At 46.9% G+C, this 15,831-nt stretch overlaps 6 protein-coding genes across 6 annotated transcripts; 3 read left to right on the top strand and 3 right to left on the bottom strand.

Annotated features, from left to right (window-relative positions):
• Positions 1-2,529: 2,529 nt before the first annotated feature.
• Positions 2,530-3,920, bottom strand: BP5553_06930 (Protein rds1; the record flags this gene model as incomplete). Its single annotated transcript, XM_032015553.1, has 2 exons — positions 2,530-3,456; positions 3,513-3,920. 2 exons carry the CDS (start codon positions 3,918-3,920, stop codon positions 2,530-2,532), a joined length of 1,335 nt encoding a protein of 444 aa, XP_031867822.1.
• A 3,782-nt stretch (positions 3,921-7,702) lies between these two features.
• On the bottom strand, positions 7,703-8,024 carry BP5553_06929 (Uncharacterized protein; the record flags this gene model as incomplete). Its single annotated transcript, XM_032015552.1, has 2 exons — positions 7,703-7,822; positions 7,893-8,024. 2 exons carry the CDS (start codon positions 8,022-8,024, stop codon positions 7,703-7,705), a joined length of 252 nt encoding a protein of 83 aa, XP_031867821.1.
• Positions 8,025-9,135: 1,111 nt separating this feature from the next.
• Positions 9,136-9,527, top strand: BP5553_06928 (uncharacterized protein; the record flags this gene model as incomplete). Its single annotated transcript, XM_032015551.1, has 2 exons — positions 9,136-9,331; positions 9,385-9,527. 2 exons carry the CDS (start codon positions 9,136-9,138, stop codon positions 9,525-9,527), a joined length of 339 nt encoding a protein of 112 aa, XP_031867820.1.
• A 1,169-nt stretch (positions 9,528-10,696) lies between these two features.
• On the bottom strand, positions 10,697-11,737 carry BP5553_06927 (Uncharacterized protein; the record flags this gene model as incomplete). The annotated part of the gene is made up of 2 exons (XM_032015550.1): positions 10,697-11,585; positions 11,664-11,737. The coding sequence occupies 2 exons, from the start codon at positions 11,735-11,737 to the stop codon at positions 10,697-10,699; spliced, it is 963 nt and encodes a 320-aa protein (XP_031867819.1).
• A 600-nt stretch (positions 11,738-12,337) lies between these two features.
• BP5553_06926 (Uncharacterized protein) lies at positions 12,338-13,391 on the top strand (the record flags this gene model as incomplete). The annotated part of the gene is made up of 3 exons (XM_032015549.1): positions 12,338-12,412; positions 12,470-12,557; positions 12,652-13,391. 3 exons carry the CDS (start codon positions 12,338-12,340, stop codon positions 13,389-13,391), a joined length of 903 nt encoding a protein of 300 aa, XP_031867818.1.
• Positions 13,392-14,752: 1,361 nt separating this feature from the next.
• Positions 14,753-15,734, top strand: BP5553_06925 (uncharacterized protein; the record flags this gene model as incomplete). Its single annotated transcript, XM_032015548.1, has 2 exons — positions 14,753-14,914; positions 15,258-15,734. The coding sequence occupies 2 exons, from the start codon at positions 14,753-14,755 to the stop codon at positions 15,732-15,734; spliced, it is 639 nt and encodes a 212-aa protein (XP_031867817.1).
• Between the last annotated feature and the right edge of the window lie 97 nt (positions 15,735-15,831).

The following is a 15,831-nucleotide window of genomic DNA, read 5'->3' as shown; positions in this document are numbered from 1 at the left end:
GAAGTGGATGCGTTTTCCTAGAGCGAGGACGGCCAAGCCCATTTAGATAGGTTCCTGAGTTCCACGCCGATTCGGTGAAAGCATTTCCGCTGACCCCCGTTCTCCGCGTGGTACGGCATAAGGCCTCCAAAAATATCGGCCTCGAGATAAAGTTTGCCATCTGCTCCCTCGAGAGCGATATTGCTAAGCCGAAGAGAATCAAGTACCCCTATTCATGGCTCGATCGGGGTTTTGCATGGTTTTATTCTCGAAGAAAGTCTCTGAAGTCATAGCATCATTTCTCACACCCTTTCCTGTCGGTAGTAGGAACATTATAGCCGAACGAGGACGTCTTTTCAACTCATTCGGGTAACTGACGGCACAACGTTTTTCTTACTTTCTCGGCTTTTATTGGGGGTGGGCTTTGAACGTAAGCATCTCGCAAGTCTTCTCATTACCTTATTACTCCGTAAGTGAAAGTGAGTGGCGGACTGTATAGGCAATAAATTGATATGAATCCGGACGCCCCCATTCCCTCCACCAAACGTAATCCACTCCCACTTATCTATTCTCTGCTCTATCCCTCCACAATTGCATCAGCACAGAAGCGTATTCTTTGAACAAATCCTCGACATGGTGCGATAGCGTGATTATGCCATCGTTCCCGCTCTTCCACTGTACATCCTTTCTCCGGATGCATTCCACATAGTAATGCAAATTCGGGCCTTAAGCCTATACCAAATACCGAATTCACATATCCTTCTTTGGATTCAATATAAATTAACAAGTGGCGATTCGATCAGACGCTGGATAAGAATGTTACATACCGAAATCTTCGGCTTCATTCAGGTCCCATTCCTAGCCAATTCCGAGAAGAAATATCATAACAAATTGATTAACCAAGGTTGCTTCTGGTATCTATAATTGATACAACACTAGTCCATATAGCTCGGGAACATCGCCGGCAAGACGTTCTTCGTAATCTTTTAACACGCTCTCAGGAACGCTCTCATTAATCCCAAGCCATGCTAGAATCGCTTTCTTATCATCAGGCTCAGGAAGTTTCATTTCCGCATCATAAACCACCCTGAAAAGTTGGTTCTAGTAGACTCTGGAATCACCGTTCCTCCCGTTGATTGCTTGTTTATTGCTCGGAAACCTGCATAGCTCTGCAGGCTCTTTATTCATTACATGTATTTAGAGTAATCCTGGAGCTCTCCTTCTGAGGAGTCTTCTCTCTTTAGAGTTTATCAAGCACTTATCCAGATTACATCTTGAAGCCATATAGTTGTGTATTGGGTTTCAGGGAGGGGTGTAGCAGAGAGCGACCGGGTTCTCGAAGTTCGCGTTGGAGGATCTCTTCGAGCTCGGGCGTCATTTCGAAGTCGAGCTTCGTTGAAGACATGGTGGTGAACTTGTGAGGGCGAGTAAACTTTGTGGAGTCAATTGAATTTGCTGCGAAATATGAACCCTGAGATAATAAGCGCAAGAGTTAAATACGTCTGAAGAGCCAGACGTTCATATAAACTTGAGTGGCCGATGACTAAGGTTCAACGGTCTTTCTGCGGCCTACCCACTTCAACTATCTTTTCATGATTCCACAAGCGCAATAATTATGTATTGTCGATACATTCTATAAATGGGTTAAAGAGTAACAAGAGCTTTAACTTCTTCCACGCCAGCTATTTCCCTCATTTGTACTAGCCGGTTTTGCGATCGAGAGTCTACCATGTGATCTCTCGGCTATGTACTAATTTTACGAAACTAAGAGTGTAATCAACAAGCCTATGAATGTAATTTAAGAGCCACATCTTATAGTTTGTTGCCTATGGCGAACTTGGTTCAAATTATATCTTCGTTGTCTAATATTAACACTCATGCGACGTCATGCCGCCTAGATAGAATAAGTCCTACTCGATGTGAAGGGACATTTAATAACTACATGCACTAACTAGTAGAGGTGCACAAACAGTATCAAGGCGATGGTATATCAGAATAAAAAAATTAGCTAAATTTAGGAAAACTAGAAAAGCAAGTTATCCATATATTTTGATATATTCGAGAAAGGATATTAGCTTTCCTGGTCAAACGTGTTGTCGATGGCATTATGGCCTAGATTAAATACCGACTCAAGACGTTAGTCTTTTATCATATTATCATAGCTGTAGCAAATAATTTGAATACTTCAATATATGATACTATCTATAGGTTACAGTTTTTATATATCAATTGAATGCTAGGTTCAAATGGCATGTTCCTATAGCTGCTCTCTTTTTTCTTAGAAATGGGACAGGGCAATTTTCCGATATTCAGCCGAGGATCAGGGGAAGGTTCTCGAAACTATGTGGCTTTGGGGGGTTATTTTAGCTTCTAGGTGGTATAGCACATACCAAAGCCTGCTAGCGAAGAAACGCGTTGCAATTTTCATTAAATAGCTGTATTAAGTGAATTAATTTGATTCTATATACACTCCAAGAGAGGCTATCTATACAGAGATATCCTCGTGCTCCGGTCATATCGGTTGGATTCCCATGCTTTTCCCAGTTCAATTCATCCAGCTTGGTACAATGCCGGCCCAGCAACTACATGTGGATTGATCATACTGAGATTGAACGGCGTAACAACTAGATCTGTATCCGTAACCGCGATGAACATCGTGCCATTAATAGCAGGAGCGCCGCCTAAAGTTGTTGTGTTGGGCTGGATCGTCGTTCCGGAAGTATTGTTGATCGTTTTCAACGGCGAGTAAGTCACATTCAATGACGACACCCAAGCAACAAATTTAGGCGCACCAGCAGTCGTGTTGGTAATGTAGGACTTGTCAGGTCCCACTGGTTTCCCCGGAAGTTCCCAGGAGAGCTGGACTTCACGTCCTGGATAAGTCAAGGGGTTGCTGAGGTTATGTGAGATAGCAGGCGTATTGAACACTCCACCGCTATTGCTGCTGTTTGGATTGTTGCCGATCGTAAGGGCGGGGAAATTTTGCCAAATTAGTCGTGTTTGGTTGGAGGGGCAGCTGGAGATGCTTGGGGCCAAGAGAGTCCAGTGCCAGGATTGCGGGATTCCAGGGACGAAGTAAATAGGCATCGGGAATAAACCCTTGAATTGACGGAATATGGCCTGTTGTCGGGATTCCGTCGTGATGGACTGCGATAGTAGACTTGCTGCTGGTCGAGAGTTCAAGTGAGCGAGGAAGCCAAGAACACCTGACTCTCCATATCGAGTGCTTTTCTGGCTGTAATCGATGAAGCTGCCGACAGTGGTGAATGGATAACTGTAATTACAGGGCTGGGGAGCCTTGGGCCCTAGTATATTTGCGACCATCGTGGCATGGCCAACTTCCTGATCACTCATGAACCGTATGAGTTCACGATACTCTGAGTTTATTCCCTCCGCCTCGAATTCCTGGACGCTAAATCGTTTCAACGCACTGCGGAAGAGATCCAGCTCTATGTATTCTTGATAAAGGACTAGCGCCTGAAGGGAATAATATTAGCGACATATGGTGAGCTAAGGGCTTCTCAAATACTCACCAATGACTCGAAGTCAAAATCCGACTGTGGAACATAGACCGGCTCACTGCCATTCGTGCCCAGGCCGCCTGCTGGGGTATATGGTGCTGGTTCAGGGGCGTGAAGTTTCCCATCAGACGGGTACGAGGTTGCATTCGGGCCAGGTGGCAGATGAGAAATGCTTGGTGCTAGGATGGTCGTGTTGATTGCTCCTTGAGGATTTGATGCTGTTGAATTTGATGTAGTTGACGTCGACGTCGAAGCCGACGCTGACGCCGATGCTGAAGACGACGACGCGCTTGAAAAGGAGCTGAGAATACTGCTGATGGAACTCGAACGGCTCGAACTCGCAGAAGCTTGCCTTACCCTCTCGTCTGGAATCGCGACCGCCACCCCAAAGAAGGCGAGATACCTGATGTTGAGCAACATGATGCTACTAGCAATGTCCTATCAATGGCCAAAATAGAATCTCAGAAATAAACTAGGTTAGGGAGAACAACGCCTATAACTCTGCGGCATTGAGGGTGCAAGTTGGTATTATACACACCGTGGGACTTCATTTGCGTTATATAAGATTAGTTTTCCGTAGTTGCCGTGAATAAGGTGATTATGGCAACAGCGTTGATAGTGCTTCGATGTCGTCAGGATCAATACTGCACTTGCGTAGCGTAGCATCGGAGCGGATAGGTGGCTCTTACAGCAAAGTTCAAATATGACGAAGCCCCGGTAGTGATCCACATAGACATCAAAGATTTTTAAATGCGATCACTCTCGGGTTTCCTCCTCGTCGTATCACCAGTCAGGTACAGCGTGGTACTTCGAAGAAAACAAATGAACCGGCAGCTATGTTATCTATAAGCAATGTATCGATGCTTGAGGCACTTGCCTTTATATCATTAGCCCACAGTCGAACAGCGACGATAATAAAGGATGGACTACTCGGATTAGGAACACGTTAGGGAAAATGGTTTGCAGGGAAACCTAGAGACAGTGACGAGGTATACTGTTCCTGTGCAACAACCGTTCTAGCTCTTGAAAAAGGAATACGATTCAACCACCAAAAATCGAGTCATAAAATTCTCGGAACCGGCGGACCAAATTCAATGTGAATTGATAAAAGAAGGTTGGAAACTGTGGGACCGAGTGGGGCACCACTTGGAGCCTGAATTCCACCATCGATAATAGTAGAAGAGGCATCGATAGCTCCTTTCAGGCCACACCCAGGACTCCCTCCACGTCCATCAACATCCCCAGCAATTATAACACCAGAAACCTTTTCAGCAACTCTAGGAACGACCATTGCATCGCCACTTGAAAGTCCCACGTTGCTAAAGCTACAAGGAACTGTTTGTTATTTCCCCAATAACACAACTTTAACTGCCACTTAGCCTTATCTTCCTATCCTCCAGCTCGCCTTTAAATCGTAAGGCGTAAGCCTTGAAGTATAAGAGTTGCTGCCTTCATTCATGTGGTGCGATACCATCAGCGCCCGTCTGCTTTGGAATACCAAAGGCCATCTTCTCCTCGCCAGTTTCGTGCTACATCGGCCCAGCTTGTTTAGGCCCTTGCACTTAGGATACAAATATACTACCCCCAACCTCTAGGTTTATTTCTTTGGAGAAATTTGGGTTGGAGAGGGGCAGTTCAACGGTCGCGATGCTAGGTTGGCGGTCGATTGCGGTGAGATAGACTTTGCGCGGCATTGCGACGGTGAGTAGATAGTGGTGAGTAGTGAAAAATGAGTAGTGAGCAGTGATAGGAACGGGAATGGAGATGCGTTTGGAGATGGTGTATTGTCTAAATCTCGAAGTGGAACAATAAATTGATAGGGCTCTGGCAAACACCTCTAGAAATTAAAATCTTGAAGCAAATAAACCGGGTCTGAAATGGCCACTAAGCTACGTCATTGGATAAAGTACGAATTGAGAATCACCAGAACAGAGATAAGGATGTGACGTAATATGGGCATGGCTCCATTGCCCACCACTATCCCTATCTCCATTCCAATTCCGTGCCACTTACCTACCGCAGAGTAGAATATTTGCCTCTGCTCCCATATGCCAACTCCCACTGAGCAACGGGGGGTCAGGTGCTTACTGTCTCATATGCCGCAGCCGCCAGTGAAACTGCTGGCTACCGACTATATCAATGATGCGTGTCCATTGCATTGTGCGCTCTTGTTGAGTGTGTACGAAGTGTGCATAGAGATGAGGTTGGGTGGTGAGGTCACTTTTAGGTTTATCATAGCGGCCGTGCTCCGTAGCGAACGCGAATTCTTCCTTATGGGGTTTGGTACGAGTACGAAGTACGTATCTATTCCCCCCCTTCCCCCCTTTTGCTCGGTTGCGATTTTAGCATACCACGTGCTTGCCCGGGATTAAGAAGTGTTGTGTTGCCTGCCAAGGTACCTATAGGTACGGAGTTGAATCTAGATTCGTTTTATTTTGCTGCCGGTACAATTGAATTCATGTTATGATGCAATTACTCGAGTATAAAGAAAGAAAGAAAACCAAAGTGAGCCGAATAAAAGGCTATATTAGTAAAGCTGGATCGATACGGGGGTAGCAAACTGGACTTTACTACGTAGGTACTCGCTTCACCTCCTACTCCGGAAGTTTTCGGCTTTAATTACTTCGTATTCTACTATAATGCGTTCTATATAAACACAGGTTGTTTTCCAGCTACCTATAAGTGAATATTAAGGGCGGTGTAATGGTGGATAGTGAAAGGTAAAGACAATAGGAAGGACAAAATCAGATTAGGGACACGGGTAGCAGTATTGTACGCGTCGCAATCCCAATATATGGCAAATGCAATCAATCACCCCTACAGAACACAGAAACAGAGGCTGATCAGGTACACAGGCAGTAGCCAATTCGCCTAGGTAGGCGGTGGCCTCACTCACCAAATCGCAACCCACAATACTCGGGTTGGCCACGTGAAGAAACTGAAGTATCTCGATATCTGTTATAAAGGGAAAAGAGGAAGTCAGGAAAAAGAGGCAAGAATATTATTATATACCCTGCAAGCAAAAGAATTCAGCCCCGTCGATTGCCTACATCTCTTGTCGCTTTTTATCGATTTCTTTTATTGTCGTGTTTTGTCGATTTCGGCCCTATCGATCCTCTCCAGAAGATAATTTGACCCGAACCACTTAGCCAAGTGGCCGCCTTTGTCTTCCTTAGCACCATAATCGCTTATTATGATCTATATACCTCTGTAGGGCAGTCAAGCGGGATATAGTCATGTGACTAAGGTTTGTATATCCTAGCTCTTCATCCGTACCTACCTCCCAGGGGTAGGAGGTGTGACCCCTAACCAGGTTTTTATGTGTTCACCTCTAAATATACCTTGCAAATCATCGTAGGTATTTTGTTAAATCCTTGACATGCTTTTATATAAATTAAGGGATACAAGTTGGGGATTCCAGTTTGATGGCAACTGAAATTACTGAGCCGCCCATCGCTGAATGGGCCCTTGAGATAATGTGTCTGAGAGATATGAGACCTGTTGCGAGGGACGAAGACAAGTTTGAAATGCCGCAGAGGTTATTTTATACATAGAGGTGCTCTTTAACAAGTGGTATATACAATCTCGGCAAGGCATTATCCCCCCAACTGCGCGTTCCCAGTCAACAGAGGCCTCCACCTCGCGAAGTCCTAAATATTGCGTTATGTCATAGCCTCGTAAATCGGACGCACCCCCCAAGTTCCGGTTGAGCAGGACTGACGCCATCAACTGATACTAGGAACATATAAACCAAATTGCAGGAGAGTATATATAGTAAAAAGGTTATGCCCCAAAGCATAATAATAGTATGACTTTTAATCATACAGATATTACACGGGTCGGATCTAGCCCCGTTCTATGATTTAGACAACACAAAATAAAGATAAATCTTCGTATACCTAAATCAACGTGTTGTATAAGTTATAGGAATCAGCGATCGGGTTATGATGGCCAATTCCTCGTATTATACGCATAGTTAAGCTACTGTCAAATATATACCCTACCCTAATCAATACAGAGGGTTCGATATCCCCTATGAGTATAACACAGCTCGGGGAGGATCATATTAATATTCATACAGATTTGAGGTTTTTATCTGAGCCATTTGTTCTCATTTCTTACAAATAACGTTTGACATACACCTTCATAATCATACACAACTAACAATTTCATTTCATTTCATCATACATCAGTCCACAATTTTACTCCTCGTAATGACTTCTCCCCGAAGCCCCTCCCTTGGCTCCCGCCTCTCTCGCTTTCTGACTGCCAGGCGTGAACTTTCCGCTAGAGGCTCTTCCACCTTCTGAAGCGATTTCTCTCTATAGAAAATAGAAACGTCAGCACTATATCCAGCACTCCAACTTACGTACGGCTTAACATGCGACTGACCTGTTTGTCTGGGTCCATGTGAGCAAAGCCACCCGAGTGACTGTGTTGACCGCCCTTGCGAGCTATTCCTTCTACTTCATCATGGGGCCTATTGGCGAAGTTGCCGGGGTTTTGGTTCTTGGTTGGAGCCATGATGTGTGTAACTAGCGTACAGTGTTCGGTAGGATATAAGAGATATGGGCTAGTGTTTAACGTTCGCCAAGGAGCTTTGGGTAATATTTCAACGTGATCTGAAGAGGTAAGAATCATACTCGAGGAAGTAGGGGAGTATTTATGCTCTCGATTTGAGCCTGATGTCACAGTAACACTATTAACTAGTCTTATCAACAGCTATAAGTGAAACATTGCTTGCTTAAGGCCGTCATCACAGCCTTTGTAATTCGTTCTGGTTCGACCAAACGTCACCCCTTACGGAAACTATTACCACGCTTCTTGGTAAAAAGCAAACATTACTCTGATGCTGCAATATATGGACGAATTTGCGTCACTTGTTCCGTATGTTCCCGATAACTCTGCTGAAACATTCCTCGATACCGGCAGCAAATACACTTTTGCATGACTCTAGTAGTATGATATAACCGAAATACAGACGGAATGAATCGCATCTCGCTATGAAGAAGAATGTCTAAAAGCAACATAGAACGAGATGAGCAGGCAAATACAAATGATAACATTCGGATATGCGCTATTAATAAGTCCTCCTCCCTGCACAGGTATAGAGTTTTAGAATACTTTCGAAAATACCGGAAGGGAGTCTCGAGGCACCAAGATACAGCCCCGACTACTCCGGATTTGAAGCCTACCCTAAATCTCTGATGTCACTCATAGTAGAGCTTCTGAGAAAATATTGGGAGGGTTCGCTAATACTTGCAAAAGAAATGGTGAGGATTTTGAGAGCCAGAGTGGAATAGAACCAAATGGTTGGTGAAGTGACTCAAGTCTCTGATAGCGAGGCCATTTGATCTTAAATTCGGACCACCTATCGAGTCATATTAAGGCGTATCTGCACTCTCTACTTCAATTAGCTGTTACATCATCTTGAGTAGATGGCGAATACACAGACCATACTCCGTCACGCACTTACGATATCACCTTGCGCCCCCATTTATACCACCTAGATCTTCCCATCTCCAGACCCAACGAGTGCCAACACAACAAACCTACAAACATTCTAGAATATATTCCCAGTTGTACAATCTCATACCCAACCGCTAAAGAAACTTATTTTTCACCTAGAATCATCATGTCTAATAAACCCAATAAGGCATATACTCCTTCACAAGACATTCCGACCGAAGAGCTCCTCCAAGGCAATGTCACTACCAATAATGACTACGTGAACCCGAGGCAAGGAGGCGAGCCAGTTCCCATTATAAAGGACGAAACGGAGGTTGACCACCCTCGTGAAAGAAACAAACCAAATTCTTCTGCGAGACTTCGTAGGCATTGCCCTCACTTGCCCTTAGCCACTACACTGACAATGGATACGTAGAGGACGATGATACTGAAGCCATCAACAAGGGGAATATCCTTAAAGGCCGAACTCGTCATGCAACAAAACGCAGCGGAACCTACACAGGCCCTGGGGATAATGAAGGTATACCTGATGATAATGGAAGATCATCTACTAGGTAGAGGAATATCAGGAGTATTCTAAAATTCAACTCTATATCTGTACATAGTCAATCTATTTGTTCAGTGAGCATAAGCAGAAATAATAGCATGTGCAATACTTTTATATTTGGTGGTCTTCTCGGTGAATATCTGCATTCGAATCCATAGCAGCTCGGCTAAAACCAACGGTGAATCGGTAGGATATCATACATTCTTACTCAGCTCGGGGAAATTAAAGCCACTACACTAGACAAGGAAAAGCATAGCTGCAGGTTCGCAACTTTCAACAAAGTCTGGAAGCGAATCCGGACCACGTAGAAGGGAAAATCGAGGAATATAGCTTGAGAGTTATAGGTCATATATTAAGTAGCTTGACCGGTTTAATACTCATAGTCCATTCTATAAATTCGGATCCTCATAAACAGCGAAGTGTAATACACACTTGTCGATCTGCCTAGCTCTGCTCCCATGGGGAGTTGTTGAGTCATTGGAGAGGAATTAGCAAAAGTTGGCTCCGTGTGTTCCATGGTCAAAAGCAAAGTTGTATCAGCTGCGAGGCGGAAGTCTAGCTTACCATTTGACAGACATCGTATGCAAAAAGGTTCAAAGCTGTTTTGCATATCTTATGTGTGACTGTTGTAGCTCATATGGCGAGCTGTATCACAAAGATGCACCTCGCTACTTAGACTCATACTCGTATGGGCCGGTATGGCCCTCCTCCGCTATAACAGGAGCTAGGAGCCGATAGGGGGGGAAATCCCCACGTATCTAAGCCGATTATGTACTTAACAACAACCTCTTCTTCTAATTCTGTAAGAATCTTTAAATTAGGCATGATATCGCGTCGGGAAGGTATGCTGTTTTACGCGTCTGGAGAGTACTTCGGGGGACTTTGTACAGTACGTCCACGCTGCTTGTCGGATACTAAGTTTCAGGTTTTTTTCGAGGGCTTGGAGGGCTAAGTTTAAGTCTACTTGGTTGTATAACTTTGCTATGATTAGTTGTTGAGAAAATTAAGAAAAAGGTTGGATAAACGCGTTGGCAGGTTAAAGTGGCTAGCTCGGCGTCGTGGCCCGCTCGCTATACAGTATAGTACATATCCATCCACGTTATATAATAATATAAAACAATAAATCTAAATCTATTAATATAATAATCGAAAAAGACCAAAACCAGACCAGTTGACGCTATTACCGAACCCACCCTTCCTTCATCATTTCCTTTTCAGTCCACTCCTCCAACCTCTCTGCAAGCTTTTCATCCTTCGCCGCACCGCTCTGCCAACACGGCTCCCCAAACCGCCCAAAAATTTCAAGGTACGTGCCGCTCTGCTCCGCCTTCATCTCCCGACTCGCTGCACAGAACAAACTGGTCCACGACCCCTTATCGGCAGGCCATAACAACCCACACATGCGTAAGACCGCGAGAACGCTCGTGATGCCCGACCCCGACTCCCCCACCGCCGTGGCGAGGTTCGTCTCCACGAGCCCGGGATGCACGGACGAAACCCAGATCTCGCCCGCCCGGCTCCGCGCGCTGGGAGAGCCGGGGCCGTACGCCTTGTGCAGGGTCTTGGTGTGCAGAATGTTGGCCAGCTTGCTCTGCCCGTACCGCGCCCACGGGCCGCTATCCTTCAGCGACAGGTCCTTGAAGTTGATGCCGCCCTTGGGTGCGCCCAAGTGGCCCGACGATGTGAGGTTGACGATGCGCACGCTGCCGGGAGGAAGCGTCGTGGCGGTCCGCAGCATCAGAGGAAGCAGGTGCCCCGTCAAAACCCAGTGCGCGAGGTAGTTGGTCTGCCACTGGGCCTCGTGGCCGTCTTTGGTCATCTCGAAGGGCGTCGCCATGATGCCGGCGTTGTTGACCAGGCCGTGCAGGGCAGTTTCGAGGGCGAGGAAGTGCTTGGCGGCCGCGACGACGCTGGTGAGGTCCATGAGGTCCATTTGCAGGAGGTCGATGGCGGCCGAGGGGTGGATTTTCTTGATGTTGGCGATGGCTGCTGTGCCCTTCCCTGGGGATCGGGCGCACATGTAAACGTGGGCGCCGTGTTCTGCTAGGTGGGCTACGGTGGAGTAGCCTCTGTGTGTGTTTGGTGAGATCAGCGATTCGGGCTTCGTGGTGAGAGGGGAGAGGGGAGAGGGGAGAGGGGAGACTCACATGCCGGAATTCCCACCGGTGACTATGAATATTTTGCCCTTGAGATCGGGGAGAGTGTCGGGATGGAAAGTCATATTCAAAACGAGTACTTGAGTCAATATATGAAGGTGTAATACGAAGAAACAGATAATTCAATGTCTTGGATTGAGTTCTACTCGAATATGTTTTTGATGATACGAAAAGACACGTCGAAATTAAGGGATTACTACGATCTTTATATTGCTCTTGTTGAACAATGTCCGAGATACCTGGATCTTGGATGTTATTCCCAGTATCAGATATCGTGAGCAAGCTGCATGACCCTTGGACCAATCACGTCACATTCGACATGGACACATTGAAGAGATGGACTAAGTGAGTGAGTGAGCCAGCTGCATGAAGCGTGGGGCTCACTACCGAATCTCTAGCCACTGTCCAAATCAGCCACCCTCAGGTAAACCATAACGCTGTGCTTGTCAATCAAGGGGTGTACGATGCTGGAGCTCGTGATCCTGGTCCATAATGTGAGCAGGTTGCATGACGCTAGACCTGGTCCCAAGTTAGATACTGTATTAGCGGAACACGTTCTTACGGAGTAGTAGGCACTCGTATATCAATTCCTCCGTTCCCGGGTGTCAGCCTCGTCATGGTTCATTCATCACCAATTTCACCGCAATTCCAACGTCCCCAGCATCATGATTAGCACACATCAGCCTGCAAATTCAACAGCACCACGCATCCGACTCGCGTCGATGCTACAATTGGCCGAGGTACGCACTAGGCCGCCTTCAATCACCAAGACGACGTGACTTGCTCACTGCGTACAGGCGATAAGCAGGGAAGACGACTGGACTGGGACCAAGGATGCCGCAGCACGTAGACGGGCACAGACTAGACTCAACACAAGGGCATACCGTAAGTAGGGCCTTGTTTTCTCTTTCGTCCAAATCAGGAGTCAGGACCAGTCCGATCAAGGGGTACCCAATTATCGAAACTAACAGTCCAGTAGGAAAACGCAAAGCCCTAGCAAAGAAAGTCGAAGTATCCAGTGCCGCGACCGGGACACTGATCAAATCAGAAGCGCTGGTGGAATGCTGGGACATTGAGCAGCAATCCGTCTCCATCGTCCCGGCATCCCGTATCAAGCAACTATACAATGCGAGAAATCCCTTGCTGCTAGATAAACCTAGAAAAGAGCAGTTTAACATTGTCTTCCCCCTCTGTCCAGACCACCTCATCACACTCCTCCAATTCAACGCCCTCCGCGCCCTGGCCGTCAACCGCACTCTAATCTCGGGCATCCTCGTCACGCCGCTCGACTGTGATGAGGAGGTTATCCACGTCATCCCCTACCCTACCAAGCCCGAACTACTCCCTTCAACGCTCCTGCCCACCACCCTTCAACAAACGGTGCCGCACGGCGACTGGATCGACATGTTCCCGTGTCCCGAGGGACGAGACCGCCTGATCCGGGCCGCCGGCACCTTCGACGAGGACGAGCTGTGGGCCGACTGTATCGGCGGGCTGTACGAGGGCTTTCCCGACGACGAGGTCGAGCGACGCGGCATTATTGCGTGGTCGCCGCCCTGGGACATCACGGGGTGGGAGATGTCGGAAGGGTTTCTGAGGAAATGGAGGTGGTTGTTTAAAGGGTTGCCGGGGATGTTAGAGGCGACAAATCGGTGGCGGATGGAGAGAGGCGAGGAGCTATTTTTTCATGATGACTGCACGTTACATTCAACTGTGTGACCTTTGTGTTGTCCGGCTACTTCATCGTCATCGGCCGAGCTGGATGTTTAAGCCATTGGATGGTATTATTACACCAGGAATGGCCCACCAGTCCTTCTGGTGGTCTCTGGCTGGCCCGACGGTAGTCTGCTTTCTACCCTACTAGAACCTGGTGATGGAATACTCCTGCTCATGTAATATCCATTGAGCTCTACGTACTGAGTTTCTCTGCTCCGCAGAATGCCTTTTTTCTGCAGTGGCGAGTCCATCCGCCCGACTTGATAACATTGTAAGTTATCATATGTTGGGGTATTCCGATTTCCGGTCGGATTACTGGAATCGCTGGTCAGTTGTCTACTATTATTGCACTCCTTTGATGGTGAGTTAACTATAATCAAGGCTATTACAGTTACCCGGATTGGATGACTCCTGAGAATGCATGGCATTATCATAGTATTACCTTTGGTGGCGCCTTAGTCTTTGATTTCTTTAACGTTGGTCTCGGGGTTACAATTTGGACTTGGTTGTTGCGGAATGGGCGGCTGGGCCTTGTTCCCATCCATCTCTAATTTGGTTTCTTGGAATTAAATGGCTTGGGATACTCACTCGTATGAGGTTTAGGAGCATAGGTACTAGCAACTATGTGGAAGTGTAGCGATGCGCATGTGCGTTAATAGTTTCCCTACTCACGAAAAAGGATGCTTACTCCGTATAAGCTTTTGGCTTGCAGGTCCATTGAGGGGAAATAAAGGAAGCACTTCCGTCCGTAGCACCGATCACGCAACTTCTACCCAGGTATTCTCATCTTTGTGCAGGTTGTGGCAAGCAGTATTAGCCTCGCCGTATATTCGCCGAACATGCCCCTATAATGCGTCAAGTAGTAAAGCGGCCGCGGCCAGCGCACACAACATTAACGTTAGCAACTTTTACCATATCGTAGCTAGGTACACCATCACGTGCGCTGTCTTGGTTTTAGTGATATACTACGGAGCGAGTTCCGTTCTATGGCCCCGGCCCAACTCCTTTCCGTGGTCCCCGGGCTGTGGCGTCCTGGTGTTTTGCTCCGGACATCCCGAGTTCCTGTGGAGAAAATCATAAGTTAACAGAGGGGGAGCTCTTCTACGCCTGTCTTGTGGAAGTCTATACGCAATAAATAATCATATAAACTTTTTGTCTTCTGGTGCCTTAAAATACGGCCGGCCATGCTTCCCCGCAATATTGCTACTCGAGCAAGGTTAATCCATACAAGTATCAAAAGCCGCCCTCGAATTCAGCATACTAGTTCTGTACAACTACTACCCAGATGCGGAGCCGTTTTCACCAATAAGCAACCCTCGCGCGCACTGCGGCAAAGTCACCATCCTCGACAAAGCGCCAACGTGATGACGGGTCAGGTGGATGGAGCTATAGCCTCAAGCAAAAATGAAAGTGTGAAGGCTCCACCAGCAACGGACGAGAAGGAACCGGATGGGGAAATCCTTCCAAAGCTCAGCGCGGCGGAATTCAGGTCGTATAACGGAATAGCGGAGAATATGGCTCATGTCGTAAGTAGTGCTAAAAGCTTTTATATATCTATTTATTTACTGCCATCATATATCGTGCTGGTTATCAACCGAGAACCAAGCTCTCCCGTTTCTCTATGGACTCATTGCCAGCCAGAAAACCTGTCACTAGAACAGTGGCCATGTGTCACTCATTATAAGATATCCTTTGCCTGTTCTATTAAGAGACTTTTCTGGGAGCACTGGCTATCAGAGCATGAAACAATCATCTTTCTCCTTGCCCACGTATCAATATACCGAAAGTCTCATCAAGATTCCACTAGATTTTCTCCTCTATAGAAAATTCCCAAGCTTTTATTAACCTGGCACCTTGTCCCTTAAACAGCACGGCCTTTTCCGCCGAACATGGCAAACCATCTATACAGCCTGCACCAACAACCAGCTCCCCTCAAACATGGACGAAGAGGACTTCCTCAGCCTCACTATGAACTTCTGCCACCAACTCTCCATGCACCATTCCATCGAGGAGCAGCACGTCTTTCCGCTCCTCGCAGCGAGGATGCCGGATTTCAAACCCGAGCACGACACCGCTGAGCTGTTGGAGCAGCATCGCCGGATTCATGATGGTATGGAAGTGCTTCAGGGCTACTTGGCCGAGGTAAGACTTGGGGAGACGGAGTTGGAGTTGCCGGTTATGAAGGAGAAGGTGGTGTTCTGGGCCGACGTGCTGCTGAGACATTTGGATGACGAGGTTGTAGCGCTCGGGGCGGAGAATATGAGGAAGTATTGGTCGCTGGCCGAGATGAGGAGCATGCCTATGGGTAGAGGAGGAGGCTGGGGGGATAGTACAAATGGGAACTGAATAGGAAATGCATAAATGAGTAGGAGTCAGGGATATTAATCAGAGGGGCCGCAGATAAATGATCCCTAGTTAGGTGGGGGGGAACCGTAGGATAGGG

Source organism: Venustampulla echinocandica, assembly GCF_003357145.1.
Source record: "Venustampulla echinocandica strain BP 5553 chromosome Unknown scaffold_5, whole genome shotgun sequence".
Classification (NCBI taxonomy): Eukaryota; Fungi; Ascomycota; class Leotiomycetes; order Helotiales; family Pleuroascaceae; genus Venustampulla; species Venustampulla echinocandica.
This window is presented reverse-complemented; position numbering and strand designations above follow the sequence as displayed.